The sequence below is a fragment of the Alternaria novae-zelandiae genome (genome assembly GCF_023758075.1).
Source record: "Alternaria novae-zelandiae strain BMP 2774 chromosome Unknown scaffold_10, whole genome shotgun sequence".
In the NCBI taxonomy this organism is placed as follows: Eukaryota; Fungi; Ascomycota; class Dothideomycetes; order Pleosporales; family Pleosporaceae; genus Alternaria; species Alternaria novae-zelandiae.
The window spans coordinates 918,975-938,799 of NW_026056970.1; the positions used below are offsets into that span (position 1 = coordinate 918,975).

At 53.3% G+C, this 19,825-nt stretch overlaps 8 protein-coding genes across 8 annotated transcripts; 4 read left to right on the forward strand and 4 right to left on the reverse strand.

Moving 5' to 3' along the window:
• Nucleotides 1–184: 184 nt before the first annotated feature.
• J4E88_005665 (uncharacterized protein) lies at nucleotides 185–2,791 on the reverse strand (the record flags this gene model as incomplete). The annotated part of the gene is made up of 5 exons (XM_049399299.1): nucleotides 185–304; nucleotides 561–1,457; nucleotides 1,507–2,446; nucleotides 2,493–2,637; nucleotides 2,689–2,791. 5 exons carry the CDS (start codon nucleotides 2,789–2,791, stop codon nucleotides 185–187), a joined length of 2,205 nt encoding a protein of 734 aa, XP_049255090.1.
• A 1,211-nt stretch (nucleotides 2,792–4,002) lies between these two features.
• On the reverse strand, nucleotides 4,003–4,785 carry J4E88_005666 (uncharacterized protein; the record flags this gene model as incomplete). Its single annotated transcript, XM_049399300.1, has 1 exon — nucleotides 4,003–4,785. The coding sequence occupies one exon, from the start codon at nucleotides 4,783–4,785 to the stop codon at nucleotides 4,003–4,005; it is 783 nt and encodes a 260-aa protein (XP_049255091.1).
• A 1,221-nt stretch (nucleotides 4,786–6,006) lies between these two features.
• J4E88_005667 (uncharacterized protein) lies at nucleotides 6,007–7,464 on the reverse strand (the record flags this gene model as incomplete). The annotated part of the gene is made up of 1 exon (XM_049399301.1): nucleotides 6,007–7,464. The coding sequence occupies one exon, from the start codon at nucleotides 7,462–7,464 to the stop codon at nucleotides 6,007–6,009; it is 1,458 nt and encodes a 485-aa protein (XP_049255092.1).
• Nucleotides 7,465–7,758: 294 nt separating this feature from the next.
• On the forward strand, nucleotides 7,759–10,088 carry J4E88_005668 (uncharacterized protein; the record flags this gene model as incomplete). The annotated part of the gene is made up of 6 exons (XM_049399302.1): nucleotides 7,759–8,002; nucleotides 8,089–8,412; nucleotides 8,465–8,823; nucleotides 8,943–9,211; nucleotides 9,271–9,916; nucleotides 9,966–10,088. 6 exons carry the CDS (start codon nucleotides 7,759–7,761, stop codon nucleotides 10,086–10,088), a joined length of 1,965 nt encoding a protein of 654 aa, XP_049255093.1.
• Nucleotides 10,089–10,423: 335 nt separating this feature from the next.
• On the reverse strand, nucleotides 10,424–11,812 carry J4E88_005669 (uncharacterized protein; the record flags this gene model as incomplete). The annotated part of the gene is made up of 2 exons (XM_049399303.1): nucleotides 10,424–11,065; nucleotides 11,120–11,812. The coding sequence occupies 2 exons, from the start codon at nucleotides 11,810–11,812 to the stop codon at nucleotides 10,424–10,426; spliced, it is 1,335 nt and encodes a 444-aa protein (XP_049255094.1).
• Nucleotides 11,813–12,199: 387 nt separating this feature from the next.
• On the forward strand, nucleotides 12,200–14,045 carry J4E88_005670 (uncharacterized protein; the record flags this gene model as incomplete). Its single annotated transcript, XM_049399304.1, has 3 exons — nucleotides 12,200–12,380; nucleotides 12,431–13,867; nucleotides 13,921–14,045. 3 exons carry the CDS (start codon nucleotides 12,200–12,202, stop codon nucleotides 14,043–14,045), a joined length of 1,743 nt encoding a protein of 580 aa, XP_049255095.1.
• A 1,183-nt stretch (nucleotides 14,046–15,228) lies between these two features.
• Nucleotides 15,229–16,875, forward strand: J4E88_005671 (uncharacterized protein; the record flags this gene model as incomplete). Its single annotated transcript, XM_049399305.1, has 3 exons — nucleotides 15,229–15,595; nucleotides 16,362–16,461; nucleotides 16,554–16,875. 3 exons carry the CDS (start codon nucleotides 15,229–15,231, stop codon nucleotides 16,873–16,875), a joined length of 789 nt encoding a protein of 262 aa, XP_049255096.1.
• Nucleotides 16,876–17,478: 603 nt separating this feature from the next.
• J4E88_005672 (uncharacterized protein) lies at nucleotides 17,479–19,269 on the forward strand (the record flags this gene model as incomplete). Its single annotated transcript, XM_049399306.1, has 1 exon — nucleotides 17,479–19,269. One exon carries the CDS (start codon nucleotides 17,479–17,481, stop codon nucleotides 19,267–19,269), a length of 1,791 nt encoding a protein of 596 aa, XP_049255097.1.
• Between the last annotated feature and the right edge of the window lie 556 nt (nucleotides 19,270–19,825).

Below are 19,825 nucleotides of genomic sequence, written 5' to 3' on the forward strand. Positions count from 1 at the left end.
GGAGGTCGATGGTGCTGTTGCCATGGATTTCGGGACGTCAAGACTGGCATTGACGGTCTTGAGGCGAGAAACCGTTCGGGCAACACAGCTTGGTCTTGCTGTCGTCTCTTCACACGAGCACCCTCTTCTAGCGAGTCAAGTCTCAGTTGCAGAGACTCTAACTTCTGCCGTGTAGCTTCGGGTTCTAGAGCTTGCGGAGACGGTACAGGGTCGGGAAGTTTCCTATGAGTGCGACGCCTAAATCTCCCAGGTATTCCAGTGGCTGTGCGGTTTTGATGGTATGGTGGGACAGGATTGACTTGATCTAAGGACTCCTCGCCCCGAAAGTATGCTTGTGAAATCTGGCTGTCCAGAGTTTGGGCGCGAATTGGAGGTGCACAAGGAGTTGCGCCGGAGCGTCTAGCCCATTGCGCTGCTCTTGTATCTCCTGTCCTGCTAGCATTAGGCTGGGGTGGAGGAAGTGGAATTCTCTGGTTCTTATCGAGGTTTACGGTGCAAGCCGAAGCGCCGACAGACAACTCGCCAATGCGTGGTGGTATTGTTGGGTCGTCATAGCATACTCGCTTGGTGCTCTTGCTCTTCAGATCGGCTTCCGAAGTAGCCTTCACTTCAGGCTTTGAAGAGCTCCGAATAGAGGATGTGAGGTTTTGACGCAGCCGATCCAGCGTCTGTACCAGGATTGCGCAATTCTGGCACGGAGGTGTACTGTCGAATTGCGGAGTCGATTGTGATGAGAACGCCGGACTAGAAGCGTTGCTCATGTAAACATGCTGGAAGTTCGGATCCATCTCGCCACAGACAGGATTCGGTTGCTTCGCGTTGACCGAGGGGACGGGCGCGATCGGTACTGGGCTACGCTTATGCTGCCACTGCTGGATCTTTTCTTCCGTGGTCATTGAGCGTGAGAAGTTCGAGAAGAGCGAGGGCCCTGCAAAAGGCGCGAAGTCTGAGTTGCGTTGCTGAACGAAGTCTGCGGGAAGGGTTGCCGCTCTGGCGAGTGGCTTCTGTAAGTGTTGTGATGGTGTATGTGTAGAAATGCCGGGCGCGCGTCGCAGAGTTGGCTCAACGGGACCGCTCGGTCTTCGTAGTGGAGTGAAGTCGGAACTCGGCACGTCCACAGCACTTTTCTTTCCGTGCCGGATGACTTCAAGCATTGCGTCGCCTTTTGGGGCTGTAGTCAAGTTCTCGTAACCAGAGGAGGTGATGAGAATGTCGTCTTCTATGCGTACACCGCCCACGGGCATGTAGCGCTTCAAAACCTCAGTATTGATGTACTTGGAGTGAACGGGTGATGGGAGATAGAAATGTTGTAGAGCGTATGCGGAAAAGTAGATGCCAGGCTCGACAGTGACAACCATGCCTTCTTCGAGATGACTGCTCTGGGGATCGCTGGGCGCGAGGCAAGTCTCAGAATCATATACCGGGACATGGAAATCCTGTGGGTAAAGGGATGGTGCCTTGTCAGATTGTTAGCGACTGATCAATGTTCGGACTGATTGAACTTACCTGCTGGTACACTGGCTTTCCTCTTCTTACACTCATGAGTTGTGCCTGACCCACGTCATGCACTTCAAGGCCTATGTGATGTCCAAGACCATGGGGAAAGAATGCTCTACTTGTACCTGCCTTGTAGATTTCTTCTTTCGTTCCATGGTGAAGAATTCCCAGTTGCAGCAATCCGTCGATTGCGATCTGATGCGCCATAACGTGCAAATCCAGATATCTTACGCCGGGCTCTAGGCGTTTGATACATGTTTCCTGCATACGCTGGACCAGCTTGTAGATGTTCTCGGCTTCTTTGCTTGGCCAAAAAGTAGATAGCGGGAAAGTACGGGTAATGTCACTTGCATAGAGCTCATACTCGCATCCTGCATCTAAACACATGAGTTGACGACCCGCGAGATCTTCATCGTTCGCGGCATAGTGAAGAGTTCCGGCGTTCGGTCCGGAAGCAGCGATGGGATCGTAGGCCTGTTGCTTCGCTTGCTGCGATATGCATACATCCATGAACAATCCCTCAACCTGTGCCTCGTTCTTGAAGTTCGTGATGTTAGCAAGGATTTCTCGGTGCGCTTGCGAGCTGATGTCGTTCGCTTTCCGAATAAGCTTGATCTCGTGATCATCCTTGATCATGCGACATACGTTCATGGCTGATCGGAGGGCTATCGAATCAATACGGGGCTTCAGATTGTCGCAGCCGGGGAATTGCGATGACGGGTGCAGGACGTAGATGCCAGCCTGTCGGTTACCGATCGCCCATCCTTGCACGGCGTACTCAAGCTCATCTGCGTAGAAAACTTGATCGACATCGTATTTCAGGAGTGCCTCTGCTAGGGTGGAGCCACGGCCGTACCAGATAACGCGCTCAGGCTTGATGCGGGGAATGAACAAGGACAGTTCGTCGCGTCGCGTGTCGTAAGTCAGATGGCAGTCAGGTTCATTGCATCTTCATACCATCAGCACGGTCCTCATTTACTCCCAGATCAACGCACCCGCTCAAGTAATAGAAATATCGGCGTTGTCGGAAGGGTGCTGGCATATCGCTATCTTCGTTGTTCCTCGCTGGTTGACCCGGTAGGTAGATCAGGCCTTCTTCAACACCCAACTTCTCTTGCACCCTCCGCGCATGTTGTTTTGCTGCGCGACGTTAGCTGATTGCGCGACCCACACTCATCTTCCCAGACATACCGGGATACTTCTCAAACGGAGTCTCAGCCTCGAGGTGCAGCCAGTACTCATTGTCTTCCCATCTCAGGCGCTCAGAGAGACCTTTCGCATCGAGAACTTCCATCGTGTTACCTCGTAATGCCTCGGGGAAGAACTGCGATTGCGAAAGGCTTGAGCTCCGATTGAGATGTGACCGGCGTTTTAGTGTTGTCGAGGATCTCACCGGTAAAGCCACCGCATAGTGCACGTGCCAGCTCGAGCGCTCCGGTCAGTAAACCGGGAGCTACGATCGTGAACGCTGTCAACACATTCGGCCCCTTACATCTATAAACTGACTGGTGCCGTCGACGATAGTCTCTTTGAGTAGACTGGCATCAAGACTGCAGTGCGCCTCCAAACATGTAGGCCCGACGAAGATGCCCATGTTGCCTTACGACCCCGCGCCTGCGCCTGCTTCCGCTGCCCATCGACTGTGCGACACGAGGCGAGGTCGTGTCAAGCGTCAACCTCAACTCATGTGGACATCTGCAGCATGCTCACTGCATCTGATAGGTGACACGATGAGACGTACACCGATTTCGGGTCAATGCAAGAAAGAGAAAGGAAATCGCAAGGTGTCTGTTGCGAAAATGATGCTGATTGGCTAGAAATGTCTTGACCGGTGAACCGGTCAACACATAGCTAAGAGGCACGTACCCAATATGTCAGACTGAGTAATGTCGCACAGACATCCGACCGGCTTTGGGATCTCGTTTGTTTTAGCTAGCATATACATCGGATGTGTGCTCTCAGAAAAGATCGCCATTTTGGGGAGGGCGGGGAAGCTGACATCGCTCCATTGCCACCCAAGCAAAGGGCTTTGTGATATTCCTGGAGGATCTCACGTCTTCGTAGAAGCCTACGGGAAGTCCTATGGGCCTCGTAGAAAACAACATGCTGTCGTACTGCCCTTAACGTTGTCTTTCCTCTCATCATTTTGTTCATACATGTCATCAGGTCATTTGCCATTCACTCTTTTCGTAACCTTCAAAGTCTTCACATGAGTTTACTTGGTCATACTCCCCTGTGCAACGGTAGGTTTTCATTCGTACTAGTTAGACTACAAAGCAATGGGTATCGCGAAAGACTAACACCAGAACACCCTTCTTTCATAGCCTCCTAGGAGGATCTTAACGCCGTGTAAGCCAAGTAACACCATCCTTTAGTCTCTCGAGGAGGTTGTCGATGTCAACCCCAAACCCAAACCTATCACCACAGTCCACCCTGTAGGCTGTCAGCACTGGGTCGCTTCACTAAGCTCCTGTCAATAGCCGCTGAATACCCCGACAGCCATGTTCAGCGGCGCTGAGCTCGGTTCTCGGCAGCCTTGTTGGAGAAGAGAGTAGGGCGAATGGCAGCGAAACGCGCGCCTTGGGAACGGTGCCAGTAGGGACATGAAGTCTTGCGACAAGGCTTGCGCCTCTTCTCGCGAAGACACTGGTCGCCGTATGTCGGACGCTTGACCTCGGGCTCGCTGGGCTCGCTGGGTTTGGGCGCCTTGACGAAGCCACTGAAGGGGTTGCTATCCTGAGCCATGTTGATGTGGTAGTGGGTAGAGTTCGACTCGATCTTGAGGAAGTTGTTGTTACCGACGCTGTTGGTGTTGGCGCTGCCGGTAGAGCGAACCACTCCCATGTAGAGATCCCGGTAGTGGTCGCGCTCTTCGCGGAGCTTGGTGTTCTCGACAAGGCCAACCTCGATTGCGCCCTTGTATTGATCGCGTTGACGGGTGACGCCATCGAGGCGGAGGGCGAGCTGGGTGTCGGAGGTGTTAGAGAATATTGGAGCGACATCGCCGTCATCGTCGTCATCGCTGTCTTTGCTGTCATTGTCGTCGTCTTCGTCGTATTCGTTGCCGTTGTCGTTGTCGTCGTTGTAGTTGTCGTCATCGTTGTAGCTGCCGTTGTCGTTGTTGTAGTTGTTGTAGTTCTTGTTGTTGTCGTCGTCATCGGTGACCTCTCCTATCTTCAGCTTCTTCCGCAGGCGCATTTCGAGGACGATGATATGCTCTTGTAGGCTGACGATGATCTGGGCCTCGGTCTTCTTGGGCGACTCGTTCTTGATCTTTACAGGCGCCATCTTTGAGGTGATCACTTGGAAACGACTGGATGTGGAAATCGAATTGGTTGCCTTGCTGAGGGCGGTGCCTGACTTTATGGTAGAAGGGAATGCCAAGCATCGTGAAAGGTAGGGAAAGAGCTGTTATCGGGTGACAGGCAAGGTCTCGACTGTGTTGCCTCTAGGAACTACGTAATCGGGAGCTCAAAACACGGAGTGAAGGACGAGTTGCCGAAGAAAGCTTGCGTACTATTGGTCCATTCTGATAATCGAACAGTCTTCACGAGCGCGTGACTTGAGTCTAGCCTATCTAGGTACGAAGTGAGAGTGAGAACCGGCTGGCTGGCCGTAACCGCAAGCCCCACGGAGGTGACTGACGCCTAGCGCCGTACGATCTTGGCGCCGCCCTCTGGATATATAAACCGCTGCTCCCCACCCTCTTCGACTTCTTCTTTTCTCTTCAGTTGCTTCGCAGAACACTACTGCAATGAGAAGGTCTCATGTTCAACTCGCATGTCAGCTAAGCTGGTGCAACCGCCAAGTGGCTGTCAGCTAAGCTGGGTTACTGGAGGTCAAACTGTCGCGCCCGATTTACGTACGGGGTCCCACGCGGCAGGGTACGACGACACTCACTAGATGAGTTGGTTGTCAGCAACTTCAAGATCCGCCTTGAGCGCCTTGTCGTCCCAGCCAGGCCGGTCTCCGGTCTGGTATACTGGTGATGTCCGCTAAGCGGGTCAACAGGGAAAGATGAGAGGCCACCACAAAGATGAAAGGTGGAATCGCATTCAGTCTGGTCACAGACAGTCTATCTGACGCAGTGCTTGTCGCTTGCAGATACTGACCTCCGAGGGCTTTGGGATTTGGAGAGAGGACGAGGTGATTCTCGTTCTTCCAGGCATTCAACACGCACTGTTCGCAGTGCTTTTTGTGTACCGTGCGCATCAGTGATGCGTGTCTGTCAACGGTATCTTGTCATCTTTTTCATTGAGCTCTGAGCCTTGCGCCTAGACTTGAGGAAGGAGAGTTGTTTGGGCAGATGAGCGACATATGTAGTATCCACGGATGTAAAGCTAGTTGTACACCATGAAGCTTGAGTAAAGACGTCATTGCGACGGTTTCGAAGACATATGTTAGAACATGTATATGGAAGGCGACTTCATGCGACTATCGCCTAAAGAAGGAAGGGCTGGAACTAGGGACTATAGGTCGTAATATCATGAAAGCATCTAGAGACTTGTCTCACTCATCGCTATCATCCTCATCTTCATCTTCATCATCATCCATCTCTTCGTCTTCATCTTCATCTTCACTTTGTACGTCGCTTGCGTCAAGATCGACGGGTACCGTCGCCGGCCAATCCACGGTCACCTCTTCCTGTAATTCCTCCCAAAACTTGCTCACGTCTGCCCCAGCGTACTCCTTCACCTTCTTCGCTGGGACTGGGATGTTCGAATTGTTGTTTGCATCATCGCTCTTGAAAGTCACATACATGTGGTCTTGCTGCAACATGCCGACTTTAAGATGAGTAAGAGCAAGTCGCGGCGTCTTGGACAGCTTGCGGAAGAAGTCGCGCCAGAAATTGGGCTTGTGTCCGTGAGGTAGAGCGACTGCAGCGGGGATGTTCATCCTCCAAAGGCTTAGATCTTCTAGAGTCGGCGCAAACTTGGAGATAAAGTTGAACAGAATATCAGCCCGAGCGCTTAGCTGACCAAGCTCGAGGTTCTTTAAGAGCGGTAGAGCAACTGGGGCAGGGTCAAGAAAAGTCGCATTAATTGAGCTGGTGGCGGGTTTCGGAATAGCCAACCACTGCAGGAAGTCCTCGTTATTGGCTACCAGATGTTTCTCAAAGTTCAGGCGAAGATGAACGAGATTGGGAGTGAAATGGAGGAAGCGCCGAAGCGAGCGTCCCGCGTTTGGATCCACTGACGTTCCGTTGCTATGGGTGTGCAGGTAACGAGGCTTGAGGTCCACGTTCAAGAGTAGCGTGCTTGTGTTCTGCAGTATGGGCTCTACTGTAGGTCGGATATAGTCTGGAAGGAAGAATGCTGTGTCGGGCAGGCCGCGCTGACGAAGCAATACTTCAAACTCAGTAGGTCGTCGGTTAGCCTTGCCCAAAGCGTACAACACGCTGGAGAAGACGCGAGACGTGAAACGAGTGCCGACATCCTGTCCGAAGGAATCGCGATCGGCGAACCGTAGCTCAATACCGGTTTCGCGATGGACGGTAGTTGCGCCCCAGGAGCTCCAGCTCTTGCCGTCACGAACTCGATTGCCTGCGTTGAAGTCGCGGATCCCGACGGTGGTGAGGTTCTCGAGACGCTCGAAAGCTTCCGTGAGCATTTCGCGGTCGATCCCAGTACCCAAAAGTGCTTTCTGGTCCTCATAGCCCTGAATATAGCGTGTAGCGGCGTCGTCGTCCCTGAAGCGTAGTGGTATCTCGCTGTAGACGTTGGTGGCAATGATGATGTGTACCAGCTTCTTGGAAAGACTGGCATGCTTGGATATGTCGATGAGCGCCTGCAGGCTCTTGTGCGTGAGCATGAACTGCTTCTTGAAGAAGAATTCTTTGGAAAACCATTCATATAGCGACTTCTCGGTTTGTTTGCATACAAGACGCAGTGAACCAAGATCTTCAGTAGGGAGGTATTCTGATACCGCGACCAGCAATTCCAGCGGAATGGTTAGTAGCGATGCCATCTTGACAGGAAGCGACGTTGATGAGTGAAGTTTGCTGTCGTGATGATGCGGGTGCTTGTGGCACGACTTATCATGTGTGCACGCGTTCCGTTCGCGAAGGCAGAAACGCGGGCTAGTCCGCTTTGGGCGCTGATGCCTAAGGGCGTTCCTTCCGAACACAGGCCACCGTCTCATCGGCCACCTGGTTCCGTCTCAACCAAATGTTCAAATAGCCATTCTGCGCCCCCAATCCAGCTGCATCGCGTCTTCCAAGGTTCATCGAAGTCAATCGCATCAAGGGCATCAATCGCATCAATGGTACTTACTGGATTGTCCATCGCGGCATCTGGCCGCTTCCCGAGTGGAGTAACCCAGAAAGCGCTACAGACGCGTATAACGTCACTCGGCGCCGAGTACCTGTCGAGCGTCACACCGGACACAACCCATCTCATCGCAACACAAAAAGACTTCGAGAGCAATTCCACGAAAGTCAAGACTGCTGTTGCTCAGAACGTGTCGATCGTTAGCCTCGAATGGCTCGACGAGTGCGAGGCGACAGGTAAGTCCACAACATTCCGATGCACTCAGAACCGCAATATGCTTCTCAAATCTCAACCAAGTAATTCAAATTGACGGTTGGAGCAGATTCCTATGTTCCTGAGTCGCAATATGTGTTGTCTTCTGCGGCGGCGGCGCCAGCTCCTGCCTCTGCCCCTGCCCCTGTCCAGAACGGGTCAAAGAAGCGCGCGGCGTCCTCTGCATCACCACCAACTGCACAACAGGAGACCAAAAAGCCCAAGATCAAAGAGAATGCCAAAGTTGGAGATGGACAGAATGCCAAGTCCAAGCAGATTGCCATCTCTGTAGACGAGCATTGCCCTCTGGCTAGCTGGCGCGTCTACATTGACAACAACGACGGCACGATCTACGACGCGTCACTCAACCAAACAAACTCGTCTGCAAACAACAGTGAGTTGCGGCAGTCACTCACAGATTTTGACGTGTATGCTGACTACCTTAGACAAGTTCTACAAAGTCCAGCTTCTCACCGATGGCTCCAGCTACCGAACGTGGACACGCTGGGGGCGAGTCGGCGACCGTGGCCAGATGAAGATGCTTGGCGATGGAGGCCTCAGCAATGCCATGCAGGAGTTTGAGAAGAAGTTCAAGGACAAGTCTGGCCTCAAGTGGGCGAACCGCGGTGACGAGCCGAAGGCTGGCAAATACGCCTACGTAGAGCGCTCCTACAACCCTGACTCGGACGACGATGACGACGGCGATGCCGATGCCGGCGCCGATGCCAACGATACCAACGGCGTTACGCCCGACAGCACCTTGTCTCCCCCAGTCCAGGATCTCATGAAGCTCATATTCAACCAGGTAAGATGGGAACCTCCAAAATTATTATGATGGATACATTGCCTCAGGACGCGTTCATCTATTACTTTTTAGCGATACGTATGCGGAAACACGGATTCCAGGCTAACATTTTCAACTAGGATTACTTCAACCAAACCATGACTGCCCTGAACTACGACGCAAACAAGCTCCCACTAGGCAAGCTTAGTAAAGGTACCATCGCTCGTGGTTTCCAAACTTTGAAGGATCTGTCCGTGCTTATCGACGAGAACGACAACGATTCAAGGGCAGAGGTTGAACGCCTGTCGAACCAGTACTTCTCTCTCATCCCGCACGCCTTCGGTCGCAATCGTCCGCCGGTCATTCGAGACATCACGCTCCTTAAGAAGGAGATTGAGCTACTTGAGAGGTAAGTTATGCTGTACAACGTGCATGTGAGGCGTATGCTGACTTCATATTCCACTTTAGTCTGTCAGACATGAAGGAGACCGCGGCCATGCTCAAGGACCAATTGAAGGACAAGAGCGATGTGAACAAGCTCGACAAACAATTCCAGGGACTCGGAATGAACGAGATGACTCCTCTTCAACATAAGAGTCGCGAATTCGTGGAGATCGACGAGTATCTCAACAACTCGAAGGGCAAGACACATCATGTCAGCTACAAAGTTCAAGAGATTTTCCGCATCGAGCGCCAAGGAGAATTCGATCGTTTTGACAAGAGCAAATACGCGAAGATTGCGAGCAACCGCCGCTTGCTTTGGCACGGATCCCGCGTCACCAACTATGGTGGTATTTTGGGTCAAGGTCTCAGAATCGCACCACCCGAAGCTCCTGTCAGTGGATACATGTTTGGCAAAGGTATCTATCTCGCCGATATGTCTTCAAAATCCGCCAACTACTGCGCTTCGTACAATTCTGGAGGCACTGCCCTGCTTCTTCTCTGTGAAGCTGAGCTTGGCAACCCAATGCACGAGCTTACCGACGCGTCGTACACTGCTGGGGAGGACGCCAGCAAGAAGGGCCTACACAGCACATTTGGTATGGGACAGACTGGTCCAAAGAAGTGGAAGGACGCGGGTTGCGTAAACCCAGCCCTCAAGGGCTGCATGATGGTAAGCATGCTCTCATTCCCATATCTAGTTTCACAGCTAACCATACTAGCCCGATGTCTCCACACCGCCTGGAGCTACCAACGTACCCAACGCGTACTTGCAGTACAACGAGTACATCGCCTACGACGTTGCTCAGGTCAAGCTTCGTTACTTACTCCGTGTTCGGATGTAGATTCCCAGCGCTATCATCTCTCGGACCGGCGTTGAGGTGTTCCAAGCGGGGTTCCCAAGGAAAATTTCAAGGCAGGAGTCTACATGGTCTTAGGGATTAGGTTATTGTTAAGATAAAATGCTATGTAGGCAGCAAAGCCCGCGTCATGGGCTTTGCGTAGGCCTTCACTGTTCTCACAATCTTGTCTTTCGTTGCGCACAGCGTCATTTCATGATGAACCCAGTCTGTCAAAAAGCATGGTATATTCGTCGTTAATCAGATACAAGCATCGCGAAAGGTCCCTATACACATCGGTAACATGGTCAAACTCCAGGCCAGTACAGAAGCAAGTGAAGCTACTCGCGTCCACCGACCCTCCTTTCGTAGTCGTCTTCAAGCCTAGAGGCATCCACCACCTCCACGCCCTTGCCCAGACCGATCATATCGTTGCGAACCTGCCACCACCTAACAGTGTGCTCGCTCTCCTTGCCCTTGCGCATGGGGCCCTCGTCGTCCGTGTCAACGAGCCCACCAAGGCCAGTGCCATCGCCGCCAACAACGACAATGGTCTGGCCAACCCATTTCCTGATGTCGTCGATGTTCTGACCGTTCACGCCGCTCAATGCATCGACTACGTAGACAAGCTCCGGTCCGAGATGCCTGAGCATGTGCACGAATCCAGTGGTGGTGTTGAAAGGCATGACCATAGCTGGGTCCTCGACGAGGCGGAGGGCCTGAGAATGGAGTGTGTTCCAGAGCGAGTTGTCAGAGCCCCTGGTGCTGGGTGCGGGTGTGTAGATGACGGGTTCGACGGACGACAGCTCCTCGCCCGGTGTGCGTGCGGGTGTGCTGATAGCAGAGTACGAGTCGCCGAGCGAAGACGAGCCAGTGCGAGAGTTGGCGCGGGATTGTGGGCGCGAGCGCAGCGATGGGGAGTAGATGAGGACGAAGAGCTTGGTTCGCGAGAAGTCGGTGTCGGGGAGGTGAGAGAGGATGGTCTGCGAGCTGTTAGTTTCTGGCACGTGAAGAGAGAGATGAGACGCAATGCTTACAGCGTTTTCTTCGCGGTACGAGCCCTCGTCATCGTCCAACCGGTCCAGGCTTTCTGCGCTGACGACCAAGACTACTGTCTTCCTCCTTCCTCCGTAGCCCTGGCCTCTGCCTTCAGCCTTCCGCACGCTCTCCGCGAAGCTTCGTGCCTGCACGTCGACTGCAGCATTGCTGTCCCGGCTCTGCGCCTCGACATTCCTTCTAATTGTGGCCTCCTCATTCCATCGAGAGTGGTCGCCAAAAGCTTCGTCTTTGTCTTCCTCGCGGATGGAAGCGAGGGCCGCACCAGCTGCAGCGCCCGCCGCGGCCCAGCCCGCAGCTGTCTTCTTGCTCACAGTATCGAAGAGCTGCTGCGGCGATGGTGTGCGTCTGATGACGCCTTGTGCGCGGCCAAGCAGCGTGCCATCGCCGTAGCCATAGCCCTCACCGCCCCCTTCGCCTACAGGGAACCCAGAGACATCGCGTGCTGCAGGCGCCCTGCCCTGTCGCTTCTCATGTGCTGAATCTTCGCCATAGGAGAGATCGTCATCGGACGAGTAGTCGCGGCTGTCCTCGCGCGCACTCCAGACCCAGGCTGCGAGACCGGCGGTTGCGACGGTGACGGTGAGGATCAGAGGAACGTAGAAGCCGAGGGCGCCGCGGTTGCGCGAGTTGTTCTGGCGGCGGTCGTAGCGGTCGTAGTTGAAGGACGACATGGCGTCTTAGGTCATGGTATCGTGAAATGTTTCGTGGGCGGGTCGGGCGTTGTTTTGGTCGTCAGCCGCTGCCGCTCGGCTGCTTCCCTGTTGTTGACGGCCGGCACGCCAGGGCGAGTGGCTGGGAGCTGAAGCTTGCTTGCTTACTTGACACATGCCTGCACGCTGCGGCGACTGTGCGCGAGTCAGCCCTCGAACTTTTGGCGGCCGCGGGGTGACTCTTACACCCCACACGCCTTTGTACCTGCAGCATCACCCGGCTGATATACGCCAATACCACCTTCTAAAAGCGAAGCCAGAAATAGTACCTTCCCGTCCAAAAGATATCGAGATAGGCCAGTGCTACAACTCTACACTCACATCGCGACACCCACCGCACACACCACAATGCCTCACGCGACGAGTCTGCCCGCGCCGGGCTTCCAGGCCCTCATTCTGTGCGGCCCTGGTGCTTCCTTCAGTACCTTCACATCCACGCCCAAGGAGATACCAAAGGCCCTGCTGCCCATTGCGAACAGGCCTATGGTCTGGTATCCCCTGGAATGGTGTTACCGCATGGGAGTCACAGGTGCAAGATTACGCATGTCCTTCTATATTTTTTATACTTACATATAGTAGACATCACAGTCGTGACACCGCCAGAGTCATTGGAAGCCATCGAGGCCGCCATGTCGCAAAACCCACACCTCACAACCCTCCCCTCACCGAAGCCAGACATCCTTGCGCCGAAAGACCTTTCACATCAGACGAGTACTGGCGATCTCTTCCGGTTGCCTGAGCTACAAAACGCGATCAAGGGCGACTTCATAGTACTGCCATGCGATCTCGTATGCGAACTGGACGGCACGGCGCTGGCAGACGCATGGATGGTAGAACAGGGCGGATTCGCAGGAGCTAGTGGAGGACTAGATCACAACGGCAGCAAGATTGCTTTCGGCGCTGGTGGAGAGAAGCTCGGAAGAAGAGGCGGCATGGGCGTGTGGTATCAGGCCAAGGGAGAAGGCAGCAGGAAGAAGGAGGAGACGGATTTCATTGCGACAACACCGCTACCTACGTCTATCGTCCCTGTTCCGACAGACTCACTGCGCCGCAACATCTCGAAACTGGTCTACTCCGTACCCACCGACACGCTGAACGACATCACCGAGGAGAACAAGACATTCCCGCTGCGACATTCCCTCATTCGCCAGCACGCGCGGATACGAATGCTTACGACCCATCGCGACGCACATATCTATTTCTTCCCATACTGGGTTATTGAGATGATTAAGAAGAATGAAAAGTTCGAAAGTATAAGCGAAGAGGTTTTGGGGTGGTGGGCGAAGGCGGGCTGGCAAAACGGTCTGGGAGACAAGTTGGGCCTGCGACAAATACTCCAGGGCGAGGACGAGGAGTCGGATCATGGGTCACAGGTTGTCGAGGAAGAGATCGATGTATCCAAGTTCAGCACGACGTACTCTGGTGGTAACACAGAATCCGACTCAAAGGCTCCCACGACACTCGCATCAAGAGTCACAAAGTCATCCAGCATACCCGAATCCGCGAAATCGCTCACTTCAAATACGAAACTTACGGTACCGCCGATCCTTGCCTACGTCCAACCGTCGGGACCAGCCGAACCCCTCATCCGCCGTGTAGACGACTCACATCTTCTGCTTACCGTCTCACTCCGCCTAGCAAAGCTGCAGTCGATCGAGGAAGTCGGCAAAGAAGCAGCATCGCCATTCGCACATCAGTCAAAGATCGTCCACAAGGAGTCCATCCCAAGGAAATGCCGCGTAGAAGCCGAGAACTCACTACTAGCGGACAACGTCATCGTAGAAGAGAAGACCAACATCAAAGAAAGCGTCATTGGTCCGAACTGCAAAATCAGCGAAGGCGCAAGGTTGCTGCGGTGTCTGTTGATGGACGGAGTTGAAATCGGACCAAACGTACAACTCACAGACTGCATTCTGGGCCGGAGATGTAAGATGGAGGGCGGCGATGCGAAAGACGGCGACAAGACTGTTCTCAAGGACTGCGAGGTTCAGGATGGACAGGTTGTGGAGTGGGGTAGTAAGTATCTCTTGACCCGTTTGGTGGGGAAGGCAATGCTAACCAATATGCAGCTGAGGCGAAGAACGAGAAGTTTATGCGCTTTGATGTCGGCGATGATGTGGGTAGTGAAGGGTTTGGCGGAGACGAGATGGACACATTGAACGAAGATGGGGATGAAGGTATCCCGCTGCGGTAATAGCTGGCTCATGAGGTGGATGAGACCACGCGTATCACGACAGTACGAATTAGCATGCAACTGAACAAGCCGTGGCTTTCACCCTCGAAAATCAGAACGATAGCGTGTGCCGGTCCGGAACATTTCTAGCTCGACTACTCGTCTTGGCCATGGTCACAGGAGACGACGGATCGTTTGCTCATAAGGAAGTCTCGTCGATCTCGCTAGGATGTACAACATGCGAGATGTACGTGACTAAAACCTTTGGTATTTAAGTTGTCACGCTTTGCGCAACTCGCGGTCAACTCGCGGTCGCCTCGAGGTCCGTTTGCTACCTGGGTAACACATGAGCTTGGCGTCACGGGTACCCGCGTCCTGTCTTGCGTTCTTATTTCGCGCTCATTTCAATATTGTTCACTTGTTCAAGTTTGTTACAGGTCACATCTGCATTAGCATCTCTCATTACCTACCTCTCACCATCTACGTAGCATGTCACACACCCAAAACGATCCCGATGCGGCTATACCAACACGGCATTTTTGCGACGGCTGCAAACAGGGAACCACTTCTAAACTGGACTGCGCGAATCTGGAGAAGATCGTATGCTTCACCCGTCCTCGTCGAGATCACTTCAGCGGCGACTGCGACAATTTGATACGCAAAAGCAACCCTCCCTCAAGTGTACCAGCCTTTTGGTCCTCGCTTCCTCTGCGGCGGCTGTTCCCCACTATCAGCACGAGAAGTCCATCCACCCCAGAGCTGCATATCCAGTCAACGGATGGGGCAAGTCCAACACCATGTGAGAGCAAGGAATACACCGAAAGAAAAGAAGTCGAGACACAACTACTAGACTGGCAAGATCGCTGCAACGATGCTTTACGTCTGCTGCGAGCATGTGACCGCGAAGAGGCCGCCGATGCTTTGGAACTCCAGCGTCCCGATCTACGCGGATGGAAAGAACCCTCGGAGAAGGAGTACACACATGTACATGAATACGAAAAGGTTGCCAATATATTCAGCGACCAAATCCTGGTGACCCGGGATTCAAGCCGTAGACTAACACGAAGGAAACAGCATCTTAACGCGACGAAGAAGTTTTGCCTAGCCATCTTCCAGAAACTCGAGGCCTTTGACCTTGCGGAAGCGGGTAAGACGCCTTTCACCAAGTCCACAAACCATGGATATCTGACTGTCACTCACAGCAATGGACCCCCTCACCCGCTGGCACATCGACCCCAAGTCTTCCGCGATCGAGTCGGAAAGCCAGAAAATGGTATCCCACATCCCGACCACCGCCCCCAATACCGCTGGCTCGATGGCCAACTTCGTAGACCTCATGCACACGCACATCACCAACCTATACGAAATGCCCGGCGACACTCTCTACAGCCGCTACACAATAGCCTTCAACCTCATCCAAACCGCCGTCCGCTGGAAGTTCACCGGTACAACCTTCACGCAGAACAGTGTCCACAACTCTAGTATTTCAGCTGCAGAGATCACGCGTCTTTTTCGGCCGCTGGATACGCAGTTTAAGGGTATACTTAAGGAGGGGTTGATGAGGAAGGGAGGTTTGCCGTGGGATCAGGCGCTGTGTTTTTTGGAGACGCATGGCGTGGAGCGATTGTATCCGGCGTCTTGGGGGTGGCTGAGGGAGTTGTTTCATTATGAGGATGGTGGGTTGGCGCCGTGATGGTGGGGGTTGTTGTGGTTGTGACGTCGTTCCTTTCTTGTCGGTCCGAGCTGCGATGGGGTTTGTGTTCAGCTTTCTCGTCATTTCGTACTCGTGTTTACTCTGCATGTATACTACTGTTCGGTAGATGTTCAGGTGACAGTCACGAAGTATGGGAGGATTGTTGCGTGTGAGGACAAAGATATCATGACAGCTCAATCTAGATTGCGCTAGCGCCAGGTCCCTTCCCCGTACCTGCACCACGAATCTCACCGCATATCACGCAATACACGATAGATCTAACGTCGGGTCTCCAATCGGCTTTTAATTTGAGGTGGACCTCAAGCTACATTCGACGAGTACAAGGTCAGGTTGTCTACGCTAGGCTGCCCGGCACGACTTACCCAATGCGGACAAATATCACGGAGAGGAGAAGAAGGGGTAGGCAGCAATCAGTGCTCAACGGGGCCAAAGTAATACTCAGGCGCAGTTTGCTCGATGTATATGAACAAGAGTATCTGGCTCTGAACATTAGATAATTAACTTCAAATCCCCCAACTTCTCCTTCAAACACAACACCACACATACATCACTAGCCAGTAAGTAGCGACACCACTCCAATGAATTCCGCGTCAACTGGAGAACACATACTTACCATTTTGTAGTGTCTCAAAAATACGTTCCTCTCACTATCATCAAGGGCGCGGGCCATGAGTACATCCCCATCCCCGAGGGCGAGAGCGCCATCGTCGCAGACTTCCACTCGTAAGTCCACCAAACCACTACATCACAAAACATCCACCTCTCCTTATCTTCATCACACCGCGTACCCAACACCCCCATCTAACCACCCCCAGCATCCGCACCCAAACCACCGACTCCCCCACATACCTGACCTCAGGATTCTACCGCATCAAAGCGGGCCCCACCCGCAACATCCCCACCTACGACTACGAGGAGACCAAGTACGTTCTCAACGGCCAAATCGACGTATTAGACGAGGCAACCGGCGTCACACATCACCTTGTTGCGGGCGACTTTGCTTTCTTCCACGTTGGCTCCAAGGCGCAGTTCTCGAGCAAATCGGGTGGAACGGCTTTCTTTGCGGTTACTAGGCCGGTTATTACGCAGCATCCCGGGTTGAAGGGGAGGGAGGAGAAGGTGCTGAGTAAGTTGTAGATGTGCATTTGGATATGGGCTATGGGAGGGATCGTCTAGGATCGAGTATGGCGGCGGCGAATGATGACGACGAGGATGGCTTTGGCGGATGCAATCTCGTGACATGTATCGTTGCTAGGAACTAAAAGAACGAGTTGTCGAGTTCGACGAAAATAAATGACGAATAATGGACTACATTACCCCAATACTGAAGTACTGACGAAAACGCCTCAGTATCTAGGTACTTCAGTATTGGGGTAATGGGGTCCCTCGTTTGTCATTTAATCTCATTAATGGAACCCATTCCTCGATCCCAAAGTCTCTATCGAATTCAAAATCCAGCACTCGAACTTGCAGTGATACATTTCTTAATACTCTTGCGCCAATGTATAGGTGTCAAACCTCGGGAATGGAGAGTGCACTCTAATGGAAGGCTTGCGCGTTCAGATGTTGGCCTGTAAATAAAGCTGCGATATTCCCGAGATAGTTCCGAGATATTATCGTGCTCTGGCGGGGTCCAGACTGATATGCCGCTAACGTCATCTGGACCCTTCGATCGCGACAATCTTTCATGTGTATGCCATCATCTCGACTCATGCATCGTGTATTCTCAACACTACGAGGATGGCGCAGTCGCCTCTATCCGGCGTCATGATGCCGCCACGCTTCAACATCGAGTTGGACCGCACGGACCCCGACGTTCCCTTCCGCGCATCGCAGTCACACATCCATCACACATGGGCTCGGACGTTCCATTCGCGGCCGGAGCTGTACATCCGGCCGCAGAGTCTTCAAGAAGTGCAGAAAGTTGTTAACCTCGCGAGACGGATGCGAAGGCGCGTAGTCACTGTAGGATGCGGACATTCACCGTCAGACATAACATGCACGTCGGCATGGATGATCAACCTCGACGACTACAAGGAGGTGTTGAACGTTGACAAGGAGCGCAAGACGATGACTGTGCAGGCTGGAATACGCCTACATAATCTCAACCTCCAAGCGAAGAGCCACGGCTTGACGATGCCGAATCTCGGATCTATCGACGATCAATCGCTGGCGGGAGCGATTGCGACAGCGACGCACGGCAGTTCATACAACCACGGCCTCCTCTCCGACCGCGTTCAGAGCCTCCGCATAGTACTGGCGAACGGCCAGGCAGTACGCTGCTCACCCCAGCAATCGCCAGATCTCTTCCGGGCTGCGCTCGTTTCGCTGGGCGCATTAGGCATCATCGTCGAAATCGAATTCCAGATGATAGAAGCGAACAACGTCGAATGGATACAAACTATACTGCCGATTGAGGATGTTTTGGCAGACTGGAACAATGGGCTTTGGACATCGAGCGAGTTCACGCGAGTATGGTGGCTACCGTACATGAAGCGCGCAGTCGTATGGCGGGCAGACAAGACGGACAAGGCACATCGGCAGCCGGAGTACAACTGGTATGGCGGTAGCGTCGGCTTCCACACATACCACATTCTCCTCTGGATATCGCAGTACGTCCCACGCTTCCTGCCCTGGGTTGAGTGGTTCGTCTTCGGCATGCAATACGGATTCAAGGACGGTGCTCTCATCTCTGCGGTTGGCGAGCAGCGCACGGAACTGTTGATGAACTGTCTCTACTCGCAGTTCGTCAACGAATGGAGCGTTCCCCTCGACAAAGGTCCTGAGGTACTGTCGCGACTGACAGACTGGTTGCACGGCGACGAGCAATCCTCCGGCATTCCCTTCAGCACCAAAGGTCTTTACGTCCACTCGCCTATCGAAGTCCGCATCGCAAACACTGTCAACCGAGAACCGCGTCCATTCCTAGATACCTCATATCCCGATCAACCCGCTCTGTACCTTAACGCCACGCTCTACCGTCCCTACGGCCAGGATCCCCCTTGCCGCGAACGCTACTACCAGGCCTTCGAACACCTGATGAAAGAGTACAACGGCCGACCTCATTGGGCAAAGAACTTCCAATCCGTCGACAACGCCTACCTCTCCTCTGTATACGGCAATGACCTAGACGAATACAACCGCGTCCGCAACGAAGTCGACCCCGAAGGCATGTTCCTTGGCGCCTGGCACCGTCGCACCATCCTCCCTCCCAAGACCGATCTCCCTCTCCTCCCTCTCGAAGAAAAGGAAGTCGTACGCCGCGACCGACGCACAGGTGGAGTCGACTGGATAGGCGAGCAAGCCCGGTGGTTCGACGGCGGTGCTGATGTATTCGAGAAGGCGGGTAGCGAGTCTGGCGAGAGCTTCGATTACATGGCCGGCGCGGAAGCGGAGAGCAGTGTGTTGTTGGAGAGCTTGAGCGATGAGCTTATTGTTACGGAGGAGACTTATGAGAATGTTACGGAGAGCCGGAGGAGAGAGGGGACTGAGGAGTATGTTACGGGTACGAATGTGTTCAATAAGATGTAGATGTATATACTAGGAGGGGAAATACACCACTCAATGAAGATATGATAACGATGTATCAGTGTTGCGATGTTTGCTTATCTCCATTGCCGTGATGAATAAATGTTGTATCTCTAGGGTGGCTTGCGTGCCAGTGCACCCAATCGGGTAAGGCGCATCCGTGGCTTCCCATCGTCATACTTCCAACATTGACGCGTCTGCCACCATCACTCACGTTACTCACGTTCACTACAGTCAGTCGAAGACATGGTGACTATCAACGAAGATATGTCGTCGAATGCATACCCCTCTCCCTGTGGCGATCATCGCGATCACCGCGATCGACGATAATATATCGAGCGGATGGACCCATCGGCAAGAAGCCGGCTCCAGATGTGAACATGGGCAACGGCGTCTCATTATTTGATAGGGGAAGTTGCTGCACTGCGTTCTTCTTCATAGACCTCGTTGTGTCCCATCATCAATCGATTGACAGCATCATAGTGTTGATACCATGCAGTTGTATATCCGGTCGACCGTGTACTGGCGATAACACAGCACGCCCCCGGAGATTGGGCCT